General features: G+C 36.4%; 1 protein-coding gene across 9 annotated transcripts in view; it reads left to right on the top strand.

Moving 5' to 3' along the window:
• PPIG (peptidylprolyl isomerase G) overlaps nucleotides 1-20941 on the top strand; it is a 52873-nt gene that overhangs the window by 12869 nt on the left and 19063 nt on the right. For 8 of the 9 annotated variants that reach the window (XM_082689199.1, XM_082689202.1, XM_082689200.1 and 5 more), the window contains 8 exons: nucleotides 5310-5357; nucleotides 5657-5734; nucleotides 5826-5900; nucleotides 6885-6992; nucleotides 7793-7837; nucleotides 8838-8925; nucleotides 15049-15078; nucleotides 15166-15305. In XM_082689199.1, the coding sequence (XP_082545325.1) occupies nucleotides 5674-5734; nucleotides 5826-5900; nucleotides 6885-6992; nucleotides 7793-7837; nucleotides 8838-8925; nucleotides 15049-15078; nucleotides 15166-15305 (547 nt within the window). In that variant the 5' untranslated portion in view covers nucleotides 5310-5357; nucleotides 5657-5673. Of the gene's footprint in view, nucleotides 1-5309; nucleotides 5358-5656; nucleotides 5735-5825; nucleotides 5901-6884; nucleotides 6993-7792; nucleotides 7838-8837; nucleotides 8926-15048; nucleotides 15079-15165; nucleotides 15306-17745; nucleotides 17787-20941 lie in introns of those variants that run through there. The other variant, XM_082689207.1, reaches the window with a different exon arrangement.

Genomic DNA, 20941 nt, shown 5'->3' with positions numbered 1-20941 from the left:
AGTATTTTTGGATAGAGTATGTAGACTTTTAAAACTGCTATATAGGGGCGCCTGGGTGGCTTAGTGGGTTAAAGCCTCTACCTTCAGCTCGGGTCATGATCCTGGATCCTGGGATCGAGCCCCACATTGGGCTCTCTGCCCAGCAGGGAACCTGCTTCCTGCCCTCTCTCTGCCTGCCTCTCTGCCTACTTGTGATCTCTGTGTGTCAAATAAATAAATAAAATCTTTAAAAAAAAACAAAACTGCTATATAATATTAAATAGCATGTATATACCAGAATTTATTCAGCTGTTCTCTCATTGTGGGATATTTTGGATGTTTCCTTTTTGTTGTTGTTACAGTGTTAGAAAACTGTGTTCTCACATATGACTATCCTTTCAGTATATTCATGTATTTATAAGTACTGATTTTTTACCATAGCCAAATACTGTTTAAGGCACTAGGAATTAAGAGAGGAGCAAACCTATTATCACATCATGGAGCTTATATTCTAGTGAGAAGAACAGATAGAAAAACTTGAATTTATAATAAAAAAAATTAACAATAAAGGCAGGGAAGAAAAATAAATCATGTAAGGGGATATAAAGTGTTGGAGGACAGGGGCTGTTTCTTTGGATATACTGGTCAGGGATGGTTTCTTTGTGGAGGGGATACTTCAGCAATGACGTAAAATAAGTGAGGGAATGAACCACTTGACAGTCTGGGATAAGAGCATCCCACATGGAGGAAACAACAAATGGGGAAGACCTGATGGACTAGGCCTTGGGATGTTTGTTTTGTTTTAAAGATTTTATTTATTTATTTGACAGAGAGAGCACAAACAGGGAGGAGGGACAGAGGGAGAGGGAGAAGCAGGCTCCCTGCTGAGCTGGGAGCCCAATGTAGGGCTTGATTCCCAGACCCTGGGATCATGACCTGAGCTGAAGGGAAATGCTTAACCAACTGACCACCCAGGCACCCCGGGATATTTGAAGAAAGAACATGTGTTTCTAAAGCAAAGTTGAGAAGAATGTTAGATAAAGTTATAGAGGTCAGTAGGCGCTAAAATATTTAGAGCTGTGCTGTCCAGTACAGTAGCTATGAGCCACATGCATACATTGAGCACTTGAAATACGGTAATTTTGAGTTGATGAACACTGGATTTTTAAGACTTAGTATTCCAGAAAGAATGGGAAATATCTCACAATCACATTATTTATTTATTTATTTATTATTATTTTTTTTTATTTTTAACAAATCTTTTTTTTTTAATATTTTATTTATTTATTTGACAGAGAGAGATCACAGGTAGATAGAGAGACTGGCAGAGAGAGAGAGGGAGGGAAGCAGGCTCCCTGCTGAGCAGAGAGCCCAATGTGGGACTCGATCCCAGGACCCTGAGATCATGACCTGAGTCGAAGGCAGCGGCTTAACCCACTGAGCCACCAAGGTGCCCCACAAATCTTTTTTTTTTTTTTTTTAAGTTTTTATTTATATGGCAGACAGAGATCACAAGTAGGCAGAGGCAGGCAGAGAGAGAGGGGGGCAGCAGGCTCCCCGCTCTGAGCAGAGAGCCCGACATGGGGCTAGATCCCACGACCCTGAGATCATGACCTGAGCTGAAGGCAGAGTTTAACCCACTGAGCCACCCAGGCGCCCCTCACAATCACATTTTTATGTCGATTATATGTTGAGGTAATATTTTGGACATACTGAGTTAAGTAAATTATTTAAATTAACCAGTTTCTTTTTACTTTTTAAAATGTGGCTACTAAAAATTTTAAAAACTATGAATGTGGCTTATGTTTCTGTTGGACAGTGCTGGTTTAGGTTCTTAAAATCCATGGAAAGACATTCTGATTAAATGTGATGTATGTTGGGCACCTGGGTGGCTCAGTTGGTTAAGCAACTGCCTTCAGCTCAGGTCATGATCCCAGAGTCCCTGCTCCATGGGGAGTCTGCTTCTCTTTCGGACCTTCTCACCTTTCATGCTCTCTCTCACTGTCTCTCAAATAAATAAATAAAATCTTTTAAAAAAAGAATAAATGTGGGCGCCTGGGTGGCTCAGTGGGTTAAGCCGCTGCCTTCGGCTCAGGTCATGATCTCAGGGTCCTGGCATCAAGCCCCGCATCGGGCTCTCTGCTCAGCAGGGAGCCTGCTTCCTCCTCTCTCTCTGCCTGCTCCCTGCCTGCTTGTGATCTCTCTCTGTCAAATAAATAAATAAAATCTTTAAAAAAAAAAATAAATGTGATGTATGTTAGAAAATATTAGGTAGAGGAATGAAATGGTAAATTGTGCTTTTAAAGATGGCTACATTCAGGTTATTCTATGGACAATAGATAATACAGGACTAAGTAAAAACAGGGAAACCAGTTAGGAGTCTATTGTAATAGTCCATGTAAGAAATGATAATAATGCGGGCGCCTGGGTGGCTCAGTTGGTTGGAAGACTGCCTTTGGCTCAGGTCATGATCCTGGAGTCCCGGGATCGAGTCCCACATCGGGCTCCCAGCTCCAGTCTCCCTCTGACCTCCTCGCTCATGTTCTCTCTCACTGTCTCTCTCTCAAAATAAATAAATAAAAAATCTTTAAAAAAAAAAAAAAAAGAAAAAAAAAAGAAATGATAATAATGGTATAAAGATGATGAGAGCATTTTTTTTTAAGATTTTTATTTATTTATTTGACAGATCACAAGTAGGCAGAGAGAGAGAGAGGAGGAAGCAGTCTCTCCACTGAGCAGAGAGCCCGATGTGGGGCTTGATCCCAGGACCCTGGGATCATGACCTGAGCCGAAGGCAGGGGCTTTAACCCACTGAGCCACCCAGGTGCCCCGATGAGACTACTTTTTAAGCTAAAATTAAGTCAGTGCTAAACTGAATTATTAATGATTTGGATAATGACTGTGAAGGAGAGTGTAGTCACAGATGATTCCAGTCTTTCAGCTTTGGCTGATTTGGACAGTGATAACATTTACTAAATTTTGAGAGAAGTGGGTGTAGAGAAGTAAAGTTTTGTTTTAGATTTGTTATTTAAAAATTTTTTTTATATATAAAAATACATATAGTGTATTCGGTATAGTGTACCGAAACCTACGTAAAATCTTAAGTGTAGCTCAGTTTTCCCAAGGTGAACTCATCCAGGTAAGCAGCTCTCAGATTAAAAAAGAAAACAAGGGGCCCCTGAGTGGCACAGTGGTTTGAATATCTGCCTTTGGCTCAGTCATGATCCCACTGTCCTGGGACCCAGTCCCACATTGTGCTCCGTGCTCAGCTGGTAACCTGCTTCTTCCTCTCCCACGCCCCCTGCTTGTGCTCTCTCTCTTTCTCTGTCAAATGAGTAAATAAAATCTTTAAAACAAAACAAAACAAACACTATCCTGATAGCTCCCACTTGTGCTTATAACTCTGTAAATTAGTAGTGGTATTCATTACATTTTAGAGTACCAGAGCTGAAGACTTTTTTTACATTGTGCCCTAGAATTGAGAAACTCAGACAATTATCAAAAATTGTGTCTAAAAGGTTTTGGGTAATTAGGGGTTTTTCTGACTTACCATAAATTATGCCTACTTTTGTTTTAAGATTTCGTTAGAGAGAAAGAGGAATCATAAGCAGACTCCCCACTGAGCAGGAAGCTCCATGGGGGACTTGATCTTAGAACACTCACTAAGCCACCCAGGCACCCAAATTAGGACTGGTTTCAAATTGGGAGTTTGTTTTCAAGTGGGAGTTTGTTTCCTACAGTACTGCATGTAGGAAATTAACTGTAATTATAAATAATCTGATACATTTGGGACAAATTATCTATATTATTAGTACTCATTGTAAGAATAGTAGAGTATTGTACTCATAAGAATAGAAATCTCTACTTGGGGTATTGTGGTTAAATAAGTAGCTATATAGGTTTTTTCAGGGAAAAACAAGTCGTTGAACTTTGTCTTCTCTTCCTCTGCCTGCAAAAGTAGAGAATTTAAGGTGGCCTATAAAAATTACTTAGAAGATAAGGATAATCAGGTACTAAGATTTTTAAGAAAATTTCCTCAGCTTTATGGATTCAACATATTCTCAATTTCAAGTATGCAGGAATTGAGATTCTGTACAACTAAAAACAATGCAACAAACTTGGCAAGATTATAAAATTGCTAAGTTCTTTTGTTTTCAGGAAGTCTGGGTTACTGGAGGATTGAAAATTTAGCTTTTTTGCTTGTGTTTCATGTGAAACAAATTGTAGTATCCATTATATCTATTAGAAATAAAAAATGGAGAAATCATGAAAAATGCGGTCCTCCCCCTTCTCATACAATAATGCCTAAAGTGAATATACCAACACTTGGCCTGATTTTGAATGCTATAATACGTCTTTTATATAATTTTATCCCTAATTCACATAATCAACATTAAACAAATGAATACATATCTGCATTTTTCAAATTGCTGGTGATTTGGGCAATATTGAGTATTCTGATTTATAGTTTGTGGGTTGTGTAAAATTGATGAGAGATGGTGATACATAAACTTACACATATGATGAAATTGTGTAGAACTAAATAAATAGACAAGCATGCAAATGAGTGCCAGTGAGACAGAGAAATGTGAACAGGGATAAAGGATTGTATCAACATTGTTCTGCTTTATGCTACAGTGGCAGTATTATATAACAGTTTTCTAAAATACTGCCATTGGAAGAAACTGTTAAAGTAATACTATGATATTATTTCTTACAATCTATGGTGAATCTATAGATACCTCTACAAATTGATAAAGACAGGAATCTATTTGGGATGGAGAATATGGATTTTGCACAGCTTTGCTGGACCTAAAATATCCTACAGTGCTTGTAGAACTACCAGCTTAGATATGATAATTTTCAGAAAAGCATATATATTACAGTTTCTATTCTGAGCAGATGCAGCTATTTTTATAGTCCATAATTTTGGATGCTATTTAAACTAACTACCTTTGTTTCTTCTGCTCTTCACTTTACCCTGTCATATCCTACCACATATCATGGCTGAAATATCCTTCAAATAAATGTCTCATTAAAGAATGTTAAATAATAGTGATCTGCTATGTAGATAGAAGTGTTTACAGAGTATCTCACCTATTGGTATTTTTTTGTGTCTACACTAGCATATCAGTAAAGTCTCTTGCTCATGATCAGAAAATAGCCTCATATGTAATGTGATTTTACTGAGAGTGGAAAAATACCATATATTACTATTCTTAAAATATTCCATTTTCTTCCTTGATAATTTATTTTTATTGCATTTTAGGAATTTTAATGTTTTTCTTTTTAAAGCACCATTTTAATCAAAACTCCTTTTTGTTTTCAAGGAGCAAAAGGATTGGATTAGTCTGCCCTTGATTTTTCTCTGTTTAAAGGTAATCTGGTTGAGTTCACTAATCATACAGACTTAGTATAATTTTCTGTGTGGGTGGCAATCTATATTCAGTGGTTAAAATAGAATTTTAAATATTATGGCTGAGGTTTTTGTTTTTTGTTTTTTGTTTTTGTCTTTAATGTTTCACAAAGTGCAGTCTAATCTCTTTAAAAAAAAAATGTCGATTTAAGTTCAAACTACATTTTTAGTTTGTGTCCCAGGATTTTTTTTTCCCCTAGAAATTTATAAGAAATTTTTGCTGTTTTGGTCTGTTTGCCTGAAACTGTATTTTATTCATAGATTGAAGTATTGGAGCCATGGGAATAAAGGTTCAGCGTCCTCGATGTTTTTTTGACATTGCAATTAATAATCAACCTGGTAAGAAAATTAATCTTCCCATGTATCATTTATAAATGAATATTTAATATTAAAAATTAGTAAAGTATAAACGAGCTTTCTTCTTTTTCAGCTGGAAGAGTTGTCTTTGAATTATTTTCTGATGTGTGCCCAAAAACATGCGAGAACTTTCGTTGTCTTTGTACAGGTTTGTTGACATTTTTTTCTTTTCTCTTTTTAAGAGTTATTTTTTTTAATTTTATTTATTTATTTATTTAGTCAGAGAGAAAGAGAGAGCGAGCACAAGCAGGCAAGGTGTTAGGCAGAGGCAGAGAGAGAAGCAGGCTCCCTGCTGAGCAAGGATTCCCAAGGCAGGTCTCAATCCGACCCTGGGATCATGACCTAAGCTGAAGGCAGTAGCTTAACCGACTGAGCCACCCAGGTGTCCCGTTTGTTGACATTTTTGGTTGGCCTAAAAGTAGTACCATTTGACTATAGTTTTAATTTTTTTATTTAACATATTTTAATTTTCTTTATGCAGATTATGTACCATTGACCAAGATGTGAAAGTAATATATTTTTCTTCATTTAGAGTGAGGGAGAGAACCTTAAGCAGCAGAGCCCAATGGGGTGCGGTGGAGGGGGTCAGTCCCATGACCCTAAGATCACAATCTGAGCTAAAACCAAGAGTCGGATACTTTAACCGACTGAGCTATTCCAGATACCCCATGAAAGTAAATTTTAGAAAATACCACTTGTAATGGGATTTTATTTTTAAAGATTTTATTTTTTTATTTGACTGAGAGCTCACAAGTAGGCAGAGCAGCAGGCAGAGAGAGAGGGGGAACCAGGCTTCCCACTGAGCAGAGAGCCCGATGCTGGCCTCAGTCCCAGGGCCCTGAGATCATAACCCAAGTCAAAGGCGGAGGCTTAACCCACTGAGCCACCCAGGCGCCCTTCTAATCAATCTGAGATTGATTTCTATATTTCTATACTCTGCAGAAAAACATGGATGATTTTTAAATGAATTTAAAAAAAGAATTCCTAAGGGGAGAGAAAATTTTATAGTTTAAAAACATCTACATAGTTTGAGACGTGTATTTTACAGGGAAAAGTTTTCATCATTTTACTTTAATACTGCTTTCTTAACTTCCTTTCTACTAAATGGCCAACTAATTTTTCTTCTCTTTAGGTGAAAAGGGGACAGGGAAATCAACTCAGAAGCCATTACATTATAAGAGTTGTCTTTTTCACAGAGTTGTCAAAGATTTTATGGTTCAAGGTGGTGACTTCAGTGAAGGTAAGACTGAAAATCATGTATGCTTTGTTAAGTATCATGGATTTTAAAGTAAGACAAGTCTGTAAAAATACTCAAATAGACAAAAAGAAGGAAGCAGGTAGGAAGTAATTTTACTTTTGATGAATGAAGTAATTTCAGAAATTTGCTTCTGGATAAAAAACAATTCTGTATTCATCTCTTAGTAACCTATCAGTATGTGTGTTTGGTCTTGTCAAAACTAGTAATCCTTAACTACAGTATAGTTTATACCTATACTTCTATTTATTTTTTATTTTTTTAAGGATTTGTTCTTATTTATCAGAGAGCACAAGCAGGAGAAGCGGCACACGGAGGGAGAAGTAGGCTCTCCGCTGAGCAAGGAGCCCAGTGCAGGGCAGGATCCCAGGATCCAAGGAGCCAAGGACAGATGCTTAATCAGTTGAGCCACCCAAGCACCCCTAGTTTTTACCTATACTTTTAAATTGTAAAAACAAACTATTTTTAAAGATGCTTTGGAAAAAATCTAATTTTTGTTCAAAGGTCTACATAATCATTAGAATCTGAGTGTTCTTTTTTTCCCACATATCTTAATAGGCCTTGTCACATTTTTGCTCTTGTATCGAAGGGGAAAGAAAGTAATTTGGGATCTTGTCAGTATTGAATTTAAATTAGTATCTTTCAGGATATCCTTGTGAGCCTTTGAGTATTTTTGATTTGAAGTCATTTGAACACCTACTTTGTAAGAAGTATTTTCTTTAGGCGACATCTTCAAAAAGGTTATTGTTTTGAGAGTTTAAGAGTCTTGTGGTTTTCGTCCTTAGGAAATGGACGAGGAGGGGAATCTATTTATGGAGGATTTTTTGAAGGTAAAGATGTTTACATTTAAATTTTATTTTTAATGTTTTCTGTGTTATTTTTCTCTATTGAATCAGTTAATTTTCTTGTGAAAAATTTATGTGATAGATTTTCTTATAGAGGTAGGAATTTTTGTGTGATGAGGACATTAATGTACCATGTTATTTGAAGGGTTTCAATGGTCTGTAATAAAATCTTGGAAGTATAGTGCTAGAATGGGAACTGCCATAGCTTAATCTTAATTTTTATTAAAAGATTTAGCAGTATTTCATAGTAACAGTATCCACATGCTTAGTGGATAAACTTTCCTATGCACTTTTTTAAAAAATCTCTTTAACTTATTAAACTTCGGCTATAATGTTTTTTCTCAACTTTTTAAGTTTTCTCTTATTTTTTATTGATGTGAAGATCATTTGAAAGAAATATAAACATATGAATGTGGAAATAATTTCATATTTCCCATCTTTCACATTAGGGATTAAGTGACATTTTGTTTCACATTCCACTTGCATTGTTCCCATATTCTAATCCAAGATTGGAAGGCAAGCTACTCTACAATAAATGATGCTGTGGCAGAGATTAAGTTAATGAGTGCCTCTCTGTGTTTAAAATCGTGTATGTGCCTTTTTGTGCTCAAAAATGAAACAGATGAAATGTAAAAGAATTCTGTCTGGTTTCTTTCTCTTGCTTTTTAAGGAACATTTCATTTCTTTGCTTGAATAATCAAAGCTGTGTTGTTTTTTCAAAAAAAAATAGACATGCAAATGGAAAGGAAGGGGGTTGATAATAGTATTTGGAATTTTAGCAAAGGATTGAAAATTAGAAATATTTTTATCTAAAAAGATGGGAGAGGGAGCTAGTTAATATTTGATTCTCTCTTATTTTAACCTGACTTGTCTAAATTTTATCTGGTGCTAAAGAGCACATATGAACAAAAGAAATGAAATATGAAAATGAAATTTTTCTGGAGGTACTATCAGTAATGTAACTGAAAACTTTGCTTTTCTGTAGATGAGAGTTTTGCTGTTAAACACAACAAAGAATTTCTCTTGTCTATGGCCAACAGAGGGAAGGATACAAATGGTTCACAGTTCTTCATGTAAGTATCTGTGCCATGATCATTTAAAATATCCCTTCTTATGGTGTGTCATTTCTCATTGATCACTAATAAAGGGATCCATAATGGGGAAAATTTTTGAAATAAGGAGAACAATGAATTGTTGAAGAGAGTTGAAGAGAGTGGGTTAGGCCTCTGCCTTCGGCTCAGGTCATAATCTCAGGGTCCTGGGATGGAGCTCCGCATCGAGCTCTCTATTCAGCAGTGAGCCTGCTTCCCCCTCTATCTGCCTACTTGTGATCTTTGTCAAATAAATAAATAAAATTTAAAAAAAAAAAAAAGGGACAGAAAAAGCTGTTCCTTAGAATGACAGCTAATAAAGGTAAAAGGAATGATAGAAAATTTGCCATTTTGCATTCATCTCAGTAATGATTGATTAAGAGTTATCTATTTAGAGGGTAAATTTAATAATGGGATATTTATAGAGTATCTCTTTATAAATTACATGATTACAAAGAGTAGAATACAGTTGATCCTTATTAGTCAGAGATTTTGTATTTGTGAATTCATGTACTCACTAAAATTTGTTTATAGCCCCAAAGTCAGTATTCTTGATGCTCTCCAATTCTGACCCCCCAAAAATTTTGACCAGCGCTCTTGTCAACAATATATGTTTTTTTATTATGTCCTGTGGATACAGATTTATTCTCCTCTTCAGTAGCCTTGAACTCTCCTACTCTCAGAGGAACTTAATCTGTAAGCACCATATGGATTATTCCAGGGTTTTACTTTTCCATATTTGTAACTCCCTTCAACAGTAAGAAACTTGGCTCCCATTATTTCAGAATTTGTACCCATTTGCTGAGTCCTAGACTAGAAAATCACCATTCTATACTACTGTGAAAAGTAACCTATTCACTAGCGTTACTGTTTATTTATAGCTATTTTTAGTTTTAGATTGAGAGTATGTAGTTAAAATAATTGTTTAAAAGTGACTTGCAGGGGTGCCTGGGTGGCTCAGTGGGTTGAAGCCTCTGCCTTCAGCTCAGGTCATGATCTCAGGGTCCTGGGATCGAGTCCCGCATCGGGCTCTCTGCTCAGTGGGGAGCCTGCTTCCCTCTCTCTCTCTCTCTGCCTGCCTCTCCATCTACTTGTGATTTCTCTCTGTCAAATAAATAAATAAAATCTTTAAAAAATAAAAATAAAAAAATAAAAGTGACTTGCATTAGTGCATTTTGGGTGTGATTCTGTGTGATTTTGTGACTTGAAATATGTTAGGTTCATTTGTTTATGAGTATATTTTCTTCTCTCACCTGGTTTTGATTTGTTTTTTTGTTTGTAAAACATTATGTAATTCAAAAAGAATGTCTCTGAAACTGTCATTCCCACCTAACTCTTCACCCCATTGTCATTCCCCATTTTTTCATCCTCTGTTCCCACCCATCCATTGTAGTAACCAACCTCATTAGATTCTGGTTTATCTTCCTGTACTTTTTTTTTTTTAAGATTTTATTTATTTATTTGGAAGAGAAAGAGTGGTGGTGAGGGATGGGGCGGGGAGAGAAAGAAAGAGAAGCAGACTCCCTGCTGAACAGGGAGCTTGATGAGGGGCTTGATCCCAGGACCTGGAGATCATAACCTGAGCTGAAAGCAGACGCTTAACTGACAGCCACACAGGCACCCCTTCCTATTTTTTTTTTTTTTAGTAAAGATAAGCACAGATACATATATATTATTTTCCTTTTTTTCTTACACGATAAATAGCATATACTATATACCGTGTTTTGCTCTTTTCACTTACCACTATATCCTGGAAATCATTCCATGTCATTACATAGAGATCCTTTTCATTTGGTTTTGCAGCTGCATAATATTGTGTCAATATACTCTGGTTGATTACACCAATTGTTGGGGATTTTTCTGATTTTTTAAATGAAAACAATTTATATTGTGTTGGTTGTAGAAAAAATTAGAACACAGGTAATAAGAACATTCCCATCCCAGGGTATCTTTATCTGCATTTGAAATGAAAGTAAATATGGCATACAGGAATGTCTGAGTGGCTCAGTCGGTTAAGTGTCTGCCTTTGGCTCAGGTCATGATTCCAGGGTCCTGGGATAGAGTTCTGCATTGGGCTTCTTGCTCAGTGGGGGGCTTGCTTCTTCCTCAGCCTGCTGCTCCCCTTGCTTATGTACTCTCTCTCTTTCCCTGAAAAATAAATAAAATCCTAAATAAGTAAATGTTGCATATATTCTATAATCAACTTTTGGATACAGTATAAATCTCTGCACAGCACTAAGTATTAACATTTTTAATAACTATATGTGACTCCATTGTTTGGATGTATTATGCTTTATTTACCTAATTTTTAAACATTTGACTCATTTCTTTGTTTTCGAACTGTTGCAGTGAACATTGTTATACCTGTTTGATGCATTTTTAATTATTTTACATAAACTGCTAGGAGTTTACTTAGTGAAATGTTTACACTTTTTTTTTTTTTTAAGATTTTATTTATCTGAGAGAGAGAACGCAACCAGAGAGGAGGGACAGAAGTAGAGGGAGAAGGGGGCTTGATCCCAGAATCCTGGGATCATAGACCCGAGCCAGTCAGATGGTTAACCATTTAAGCCACCCAGGCACCCCTGTTTGTGCATTTTTAAGCCTTTGCAGGTTTATTGCTACTGGACTCTGGTCAGCAGTATGCAAAGATCCACTGTCACCAGATTCTCAACAACACTTAGTATTATCATTTGTTTTCCTTTTTCTTTTCTTTTTTTATTCTTTTTAAGAAAAATCCTTTCTGTGCTAACCAAAACCTCTCTGTTAAGTTTATATAATCTTTCATGTATATTTTCAGAACCTTCCCTCTATATGTTGATTTTTCCTTATCTCTTAATTTCCAGGTAGCCCTTCTTTAATTTCTGTGTGTTACTGTTTTTTAAAGGAGAAAAACATCAGTTTTTAATCTTAAATTATTTTTATTTATTTATTTATTTATTTGACAGAGAGAGATCACAAGTAGGCAGAGAGGCAGGCAGAGAGAGGAGAGGAGGAAGCAGGCTCCCTGCTGAGCAGAGAGCCCGATGCGGGACTCGATCCCAGGACCCTGAGATCGTGACCTGAGCCGAAGGCAGCGGCTTAACCCACTGAGCCACCCAGGCGCCCCTTAAATTATTTTTTATTGTGGCAATGCATTTGATATAAAATTTGCCATTTTAACCATTTTTAAGTGTATAATTATATTAATTATATTCACAATATTGGAGCTGTTACCACTGTATCCAAAACTCTTTCATTGTCCCAGAAATTAACCCATTTCTTTTTACCCTCAGCCCCTGGTAACCTCTATTTTCTATCTATGTGCATTTCCCTATTCTAGAGAAACAAGCAGAACTGTACAATATTTGTCCTTATGTGTCAAGCTTATTTCATTTAGCATGTTTTCAAAGTTCAACCATGTTGTTGATGTATCAGAACTTTTTCCTTTTTATGGCTGAATATCACTCCATTGTGTGTACATACCGTGTTTAATTTATCCATATGCATCTGTTGGTGGACATTTGGGTTGTTTCCACCTATTGGCTATTACGAAGAGTGCTGCAGCAAACATTGGCATACCCGTATTTGTGTGAGTCCCTTCTCAATTTTAGGTGTATACCAAGAAGTGAAATTGCTGAATCTTATGGTAATTCTGTAGTTAGTTTTGTGAGGAGCCACTGAACTGTTTTCCACATCATTTTACATTCTTATCAACACTCTATAAGAGTTGTAGTTTTTGTACTCCTCGTCAATACTTTTCTTTTTTTTAAATAACCAATCTGGGAATGACCATGAAAATAGAGTATTGGTTTAGGGGTTACAGGTAAATTCTGGAGAGCAGGTGAACTTGGCAAATGTATCTGTGAAGCAAAGATTGACTAAATGTAAATGCGAATTGTATATATACAAAAAATACAAGTACATATATACACATGGGTTTTTATATCTCTAGATGGTTTAAGCAGGTTCAGTTGAGCATAGCTGTTAGAGTCAGAAAACAATAATAGGTTGGTTGTAAAAGTAAGATGATCTTTTAAAAATACATTGACATGTTTGAATTTTTTTCATTAGTATTGTGTGGGCTTTAACCAAAGCTTAGCTTAAATTGTGTTCCTTCTTCCAAACTTCTAATGCCTTTCTTGATGATTCTTTAAAATAATAAATGAGGGGGTCCTAGGTGGCTCAGTGGGTTAAAGCCTCTGCCTTCGGCTCAGGTCATGATTCCAGGGTCCTGGGTTTGAGCCCCACATCAGGCTCTCTGCTCAGCAGGGAGCCTGCTTCCCTTCCTCTCTCTGCCTGCCTCTCTGCCTGCCTACTTGTGGTCTCTGTCAAAAAATAAATAAAATCTTTAAAAAATAATAATAATAAATGATATACAATGCTCATCTTCAGTCGTTATAGCAGTATGTCTTCATAGCTACTCAAATACCAGTCTTAACTATAGAGCTTTAAGCAATATATGGAGTGGAAAAAAGAATTTTAAAATATTATTTATTTGTTGGACTTTTTGCTTACTTTGAGTTTGGTCCAAAGTTTCTTTTTTTTTTTTTTTTAAGATTTTATTTGTTTGACAGGGAGAGAGAGAGAGTGCGCCACAAGCAGGGAGAATGACAGTGCGGGAGAAGCAGGACCCTGGGATCATGACCTGAGCCAAAGGCAGGTGTTTAACCAGCTGAGCCATCCAGGCATCCCAAATTTTTTCCAAAGTTTTAATCCAGATCTCTTTCTTCATTGTGAAGTTTCCTTGTTTATCGGGGCTAAAAAATTCAAAAGTTCTCAGGTCCTAGGCAAGTAAAATAAGCAAATAAAGCCTGCTGGGAAAAGAACCTAAACTATTAATCCATGTATTAAAAAGACAAGGATAATCAACCTGACCCATTATTGCCATATGTCAGGTGCCTCACCTTCCAGCTTTCCAAAAAAGGTCTGAAATCTGGACTTTTATGTGAAAGTATCCAAAATTTTGAATCTTGGCAACTAATTGAAAATTTTATAAACACTATAAGGACCATTTCTTTTCTGGTCCCAACAGAACATGTGTGAGGACCTTCTAAATACTATCCATAGGGAGTACATTTCAAGACCCCCCCTAGTGGATGCTTGAAACTGCAAATAAAGTTTAGTTTATAAGTTAGGGATAGTAAGAGATTAACAACAATAGTAATAAAATAAAGTAGTTATACTAATACACTGTAACAAAGGTTACATATGAAGGTGGTCGCTGTGAAAATATCTTACTGTACTCATCCTTCTTGTGATGATGTGAGATGATAAAATGCCTACCTGATGAAATGAAGTGAAGTGAAGGGTGCCTATGTGGCGCAGTTGATTAAGCGTCTGTTTTCAGTTCGAGTCATGATTCTGGGGTCCAGGGATTGAGCCCCATGTCAGGCTCCCTGCTAAGCGGAACACCTGCTTCTCCCTCTCCCTCGGCCTGCTGCTGCCCCTGCATGGGCTCTTTCTATCTGTCAAATAAATAAAATCTTTAGACAAAATGAGATGAGGTGACTAACAGGCATTGTGACATAGTATTAGGCTACTATTGAACTGACAGTATGTGAAGAGGATTGTCTGCTTCTGGACTGCGATTGACAGCAGTTGACTATAGGTGACTGAAACAGTGGAAAGCAAAACCATGGATAAGGGGGTGACCTATGCTTTAACTGTTTAAAATGTTAAGGTTAAAAAGCACTATAATTTACATTTAAACCTATAAGCTGGTAGAATCTTTTGATAAATTATGGTCTGTCCATACAATAGAACATTATACAACTGTAGAACTTCGTACACCTATGAATATTCAGTAAGAATCCAGTCACATGCAAGAAACATAGATGGATAGAAATGACAGCAAAATGTCAACTTTAATTACATGTAAGTTTTCAACAATGAGTAGATATTCATTTTATGATCAGAATAAGTTTTTGAAAACAGATTATGTAAAAGCCATCTTGCATTATTTGTTCTACTTAAGGTTAATGTAATAAGATTCTATTATGTTAAAATATCATGATTTCTTTGCAACTTTGTTTCCAATGCAGTTATTTTCTTTTCCTTTTTAGAGATGCTAACTTTGTTTTTCTCTGACTTTGTTTTTATTCTTCTATCTGATGACTTCCAAAGAACAACGAAGCCAACTCCTCATTTAGATGGGTAAAGATTATTTTTATTTTTTGACCATTTTAAATTAATGTTAAAATTAAAAGCTGTTATTTGATCATCTTACAATTGACTGTTTAGGCATCATGTTGTTTTTGGGCAAGTGATATCTGGTCAAGAAGTTGTGAGAGAGATAGAAAACCAGAAAACAGATGCAGCCAGCAAACCATTTGCTGAGGTGCGGATACTCAGTTGTGGAGAGTTAATTCCCAAATCTAAAGGTAAGAAAACAAGTACATACTTCTGGTAATTCTTATGCATACAAAATGAACCGAGACATTCTACATAGTTGGCATGAAATTTATGCTAATATGAATATAATTATCCGGCATTTTTGTTTTTTAAATGTATTTTATCTTTATACTTTGTTCATTTACCATGGAATCACTTAATTTTCTCAGTACTTGCTGTAATTTATCCTTCCACTTTGTTTTGTTTTTTTTTTGACGGTAGTTGTCTAAATAGCATGGTAAATAAATACTGTTCTAGAGAAAGACACAGTGAAGGGGAAGATAACAGTTGAAGAGAATAAGATAGACTACGAAACTGGGGAATAAATTATTTTCCCTTCATGCACTCCTGAGATTTCAGAAGTACCTGGCATTTTTGAGAAACTTCTTAGAACTTTTGAAGTTAACATGACCAGTAGTTTGATATGGTATTATCTGAATGGTAAGAACTTTGTTTTAAGTGAGTATGTTAAGTGTTTATATTTGTGAAATATATAACTGCTACCATTTATTACAGATACTTGGTCTCTTATTCTAAAAATATAGGGTGAGATTACCTGTGGAGAAAGCAATAAAATAATAAATGGATTCTATTCCGCCCATTCTAACTAGTCTAGGAAGTAATAATACCAGTACTTAGTTTTTCGTGTTTAACAAATGTGAGAGTCTTCTGTAATTTTTTGTGATCCTCATATCAACCTGGTAGTATTACCTCCATTTTACTGGTGAAGATGATTGGAAGATTAAGTAGTTTACCACATCAGGGAGCTAAGCTTCAAACCTAAGGTTGCTGGCTCCAGATTTAGAACTTTTTTCTGTTATGTATTGCTAATGCATTAAAGTCTTCAACAAATCCCTTTCAGAATTGCCGTAAGTAGAACATTCTGTTCTCAAGTTTTAGGTATACTAATTTCTTTGTGTCATGTAGAAATGTACACATTTGTTTTAATTAATTAATTAATTAATTTGACAGAAGGAGATTACAAGTAGGCGGAGGGGCAGGCTCCCCGCTGAGCAGAGAGCCTATGCGGGGCTCCATCCCAGGACCTGGGATCATGAGCTGAGCTGAAGGCAGAGGCTTTAATCCACTGAGCCACCCAGGCGCCCCCATTTGTTTTAATTTAAAAAGATGGGAGATTGTCATAGAGGACTTATTTTTAGTTTTCTGTTTCTGTATTCCACTTTGGTTCAGATGATTTCATTCTCTGTCATATCAAGTATGTACCTTGTAAACCATTGCAGGAGTATGCTGCAGTTCATAATGGGAGTATTTATATAACTTCTTGGTGTTCATGAGCCTGGCTATCTGTCTATATGTACAAACAACATGTATAATGTATGCCTTGTGTTTGTGAGGATCCAGTAAAGAATGAGGTATTACTGAATAACTTATTTTATTAGAAAATTGAAAACTAAAAAGCAGTCTGTGATGTTTGCAAGTTTTGGACCCTGGTACAGATACTTATTTCTTCAGAGTATTGTTAGTACAATTGGAACATTCTTGTTTAAGGCAGTACTTCTTCCCATATCATCTAGGAAATCTTTATCTTTTATTCTTTTTTTTTTCTTGTAGTTTGTAGTCTGTAAGATCTCTTGTGCTAGGATCTATTCTCTGCTTATAAAAGTTAAGAATACTGTCGTTTATATATTTAGAAAGAAGTTGAGGTAATTAAAAAATATGCCTTTTATGCCATAAGCAGTTATCATAGATTCTCTAATAAATTTGGTGTAAAGATTCTTTTGATAATAAAATGTCAGCACAATTTGAATATGTGCTGAAAGAGAAAGTGAATGATGGTCACTCTTTATATGTTGTTATTTATGTCTCATGTCTTTTTGATGTATTTTCACTTAATAGAGATAAATGCTAATTTTGCCTATGCCATTATGACCAGGAAGTTGTGCCGAAAGTTGATGTAGTATCTGCTGTGCTAAGGAAGCATACCTTGCCCTTATCATTCTCAGCAGTTGGGGTGGGGCGTGGCAGGGGGCATACATTTGGCCCTTTATTAGTGTCTGCCCAGGAGTTCCTGAAAAGGTCAGATTTGTTTTGAGCCATAGCTTCCATTCCTGCTCTGTTCTGGACCATACTGTGGAAATATGAAAAGATTTTTATATTCGAGGCCACACAGTTTGAACCCGTTACCCTACAGTCCTTTAGTTACCATTCAGAATATTGGTTAGAATCGATTTTGTCATGCCTCTATATAATCTTTTTTTTTTTTGGTAGAGCTGTATCTCACATCCAGTTTATAAACTGACGCCCTCCTTACAGTTTTAAATTGGAAACAGTTTCATGCAACACGGTGGTGTTCATCATCATTACATTTAAAACCTTGTTTGAGAAATTTACACCCCAGTTTAAAAAGAAATAAATACAGAATCTTTCTTTTCTTTTTCTAACTTCCTGAAAGAAAACAAAAAGACTTCTGAAGAATTCTGACTGTCTGGGCCCACCTGTATATTGTCTTGGTGAGTCTGGGCAATCTTCTTGGGCCTTTCTCCCTTTGCTATTGCAAGATTGGAAATTCTGCTTTTTGTAGCTAGTTGGATGTGCCTGAGAAGGTTCACAGTCAAGAAGAACCTTCCAAAAGATGCAGAAATGGAACACTGGAAGCTAATAAAAACTGTGTTTTTGTAGAGACTGTCATGGGGGAGAGTGGAGGATAGAACACAGACCACCAAAGAATGAAACCACTACCTCAGTCAAGGTACTTACTAGTTTTTCACAAGTTGGTAGGACCTCAGGTCATGGTCTTTTGAGAGCTTGCTGGAGTTGTTTAAATAGAGGTCTGTCTACCTTGACCATGCAACAAGAGAGGGGGCCGTTGCTACATTACAGAAACAGAAGTGCTGAGTTGGGGCAACATGACAATAAATAGTTATATGAGCAGAAATTCTGCATATATGAGGTAGGAAACATTGCCTGAGAATATACAAAGAACAGAGCAAGGGAAGCAGCTAGTGAATCTTATACTCAGTAGATGGTAAAGAATACAGAGACTCATTTGTATAGCAACAAACTCCCTCCCATTCATTGCCCTTAATGTGGAATTGGGGGCAGTGGTGATGGCCCTTTTACTGAAAAATAATGAGATATTAAACTTAGCAAGTGTTAGATGAGACCAGTAATATGAAATGAAAATATCTACTGGAGACCTATTTTAGTAGTTCTGTTCTTTAATTTCTGTTCTGTTCTTGAACTGTATTTGATAGTGCCTTAGAAATTTACTTGAATACAAAGGTTTCACATGAAATTCATTGACGAAAAATCTATGGATCTTAAATAAAAATGAATAAGGCAGCTTTTTTGTTTGTTTGTTTGTTTTACCTGAGATTTTTAGAAGCAAAATGTTCTGGAGCTTGTTTTATTTGTTTTTGTTTTTGTTTTACCTTAATATCATACTAGTAGAGTCAAGACCTAATTAATAAGATTTCACTACACCCTACCCTCACCCCCAAAATGGTCTGTGAATAGGTTTGGGAAGTTCTTTTTCCTGATGATAAGAAAACTACATAATCAAAAAAAAATTATCCGGATGTGGCCCCAAAGTTGAAAGTGTTATTACTTTTTGTAATTCCTTTTCATCTATTGTGATTTTTTTTTTTCGATTTTATTTATTTATTTGATAGAGATCACAAGTAGGCAGAGAGGCAGGCAGAGAGAGAGGAGGAAGCAGGCTCCCTGCTGAGCAGAGAGCCCGATGTGGGACTCGATCCCAGGACCCTGAGATCATGACCTGAGCCGAAGGCAGCGGCTTAACCCACTGAGCCACCCAGGCGCCCTCATCTATTGTGATTTTTAACTTGCCTTGTCATTTTGCTTTGAGCAGTGTTTAATTTGACCTTAAGAATACTTACATGTTTGTTACAAATACTTTGGAACAGATTGTTAAGTGGTTAGGCAAGTATAGGAGGATTTTCTGCAGGATCAAAACCATTGTTGTCCAACTTGAAAGTTTTAAAATATCTACAATTTTTAACTTTTTATTATTATTTTTTAAGATTTTATTTGAGAGAGAGAGTTAGCAAGAGTGAACACGAGTCAGGGGCAATGGGAGAGGGAGAAGCAGACTCTCCATTAAGCAGGGACCCTAACTCCAGGCTCGATCCCAGGACCCCAGGATCATGAACTCAGCTGAAGGAATCTGCTTAACCAACTGAGCCATCCAGACACCCCATTATCTACAATTTTAAAATTTTTATTTATTTATTTAAGATTTTATTTATTTATTTGACAGACAGAAATCACAAGTAGGCAGAGAGACAGACAGAGAGAGAGGAGGAAGCAGGCTCGCCACTGAGCAGAGAGCCTGATGTCGGGCTTGATCCCTGGGATCATGACCTGAGCCGAAGGCAGACACTTAACTGTCTGAATCACCCAGGTACCCCAGTTAGCTGTCTTTTAGTTTTGCTGATTGTTTCTTTTCTGTGCAGAACCTTTATATTTTGATGGAGTCTCAATAGTTTTTGCTTTTGTTCTCCTTGCCTCCAGAGATGTATCTAGAAAAAACATGCTATGGCTGATGTTAGAGAAATGACTGCTTATGCTCTCTTCTAGGATTTGTATGGCTTCAAAACTCATATTTAGATCCTTAATCCATTTTGAGTTTATTTTTGTGTACGGTGTTAGAAAGTGGTCTGGTTTCATTCTCTTCCATGTAGCTGTCCAGTTTTCCCAGTGCCATTTGCTGAAGACACTTTTTCCTGTTGTATATTCTTGCCTCCTTTGGCATAGGTTAATTGATCATATAACTGCGGGTTTATTTCTGAACTGTCTGTTCTGTGCTTTTGATTTCTGTGTCTGTTTGGGGGCCACTACTATACTGTTTTGATTACTATAGCTTTGAAAATCTTGAAATTTGGGATTGTGATGCCTTCAGTTTGTCCTTTTTCAAGATTGTTTTGACTATTTAGGGTCTTTTCTGGTTCCATACCGATTTTAGGATTGTTTTTCCAATTCTGTGAAAAAAATTACAAGTAGGCAGAGAGAGAGGAGGAAGCAGGCTCCCCACTGAGCAGAGAGGCCGATGCGGGGCTCGATCCCAGGACCCTGGGATCATGACCTGAGCCGAAGGCAGAGGCTTTATCCCACTGAGCCACCCAGGTGCCCCGGTCATTGAAGTTTTTGAGTTTGCACCCCTTTCCCCATTTTTCCCATAAGCCATGTAGTTTTTATTGTGTAATTTTTCATATACAGCATAATGATTTATAGGAATATATAAGTTGTGTAACAGCGGAACTGACTTTACTTCTTGAAAGCCTTTCTACTTTACTCTTGTGTTTCTTGGCTGTACTCACTTCTAGATCCTTATACAATTTATAGTCAAAGAGTTTCTAGAAAATTTACTACTTAAGTGTATATTTTCTGATGCTATTTGCTATTGAATGCACAACTTGTTGGTCTGATGTTCCAAATAGATCCTAAACTCTTTGAGGAAAAGTGCATGCCTTATAAGTTTACTATGGAACTTACCATGTACTCTACAGTCTTTATTCCTGCCATCATTTACATACCTATCTATATACTATTCAGTTAAACATACAGTTGACCTTTGAGCCACATTGGTTTGAACTCCATGAATCCATTTATACATGGATTTTTTTTTTAATAAACATATAATGTA

The sequence above is a fragment of the Mustela nivalis genome, assembly GCF_964662115.1.
Source record: "Mustela nivalis genome assembly, chromosome: 11".
Classification (NCBI taxonomy): Eukaryota; Metazoa; Chordata; class Mammalia; order Carnivora; family Mustelidae; genus Mustela; species Mustela nivalis.
The sequence above is the reverse complement of the archived record's forward strand: the minus strand, read 5'-3'. Positions and strand labels throughout refer to the sequence as shown.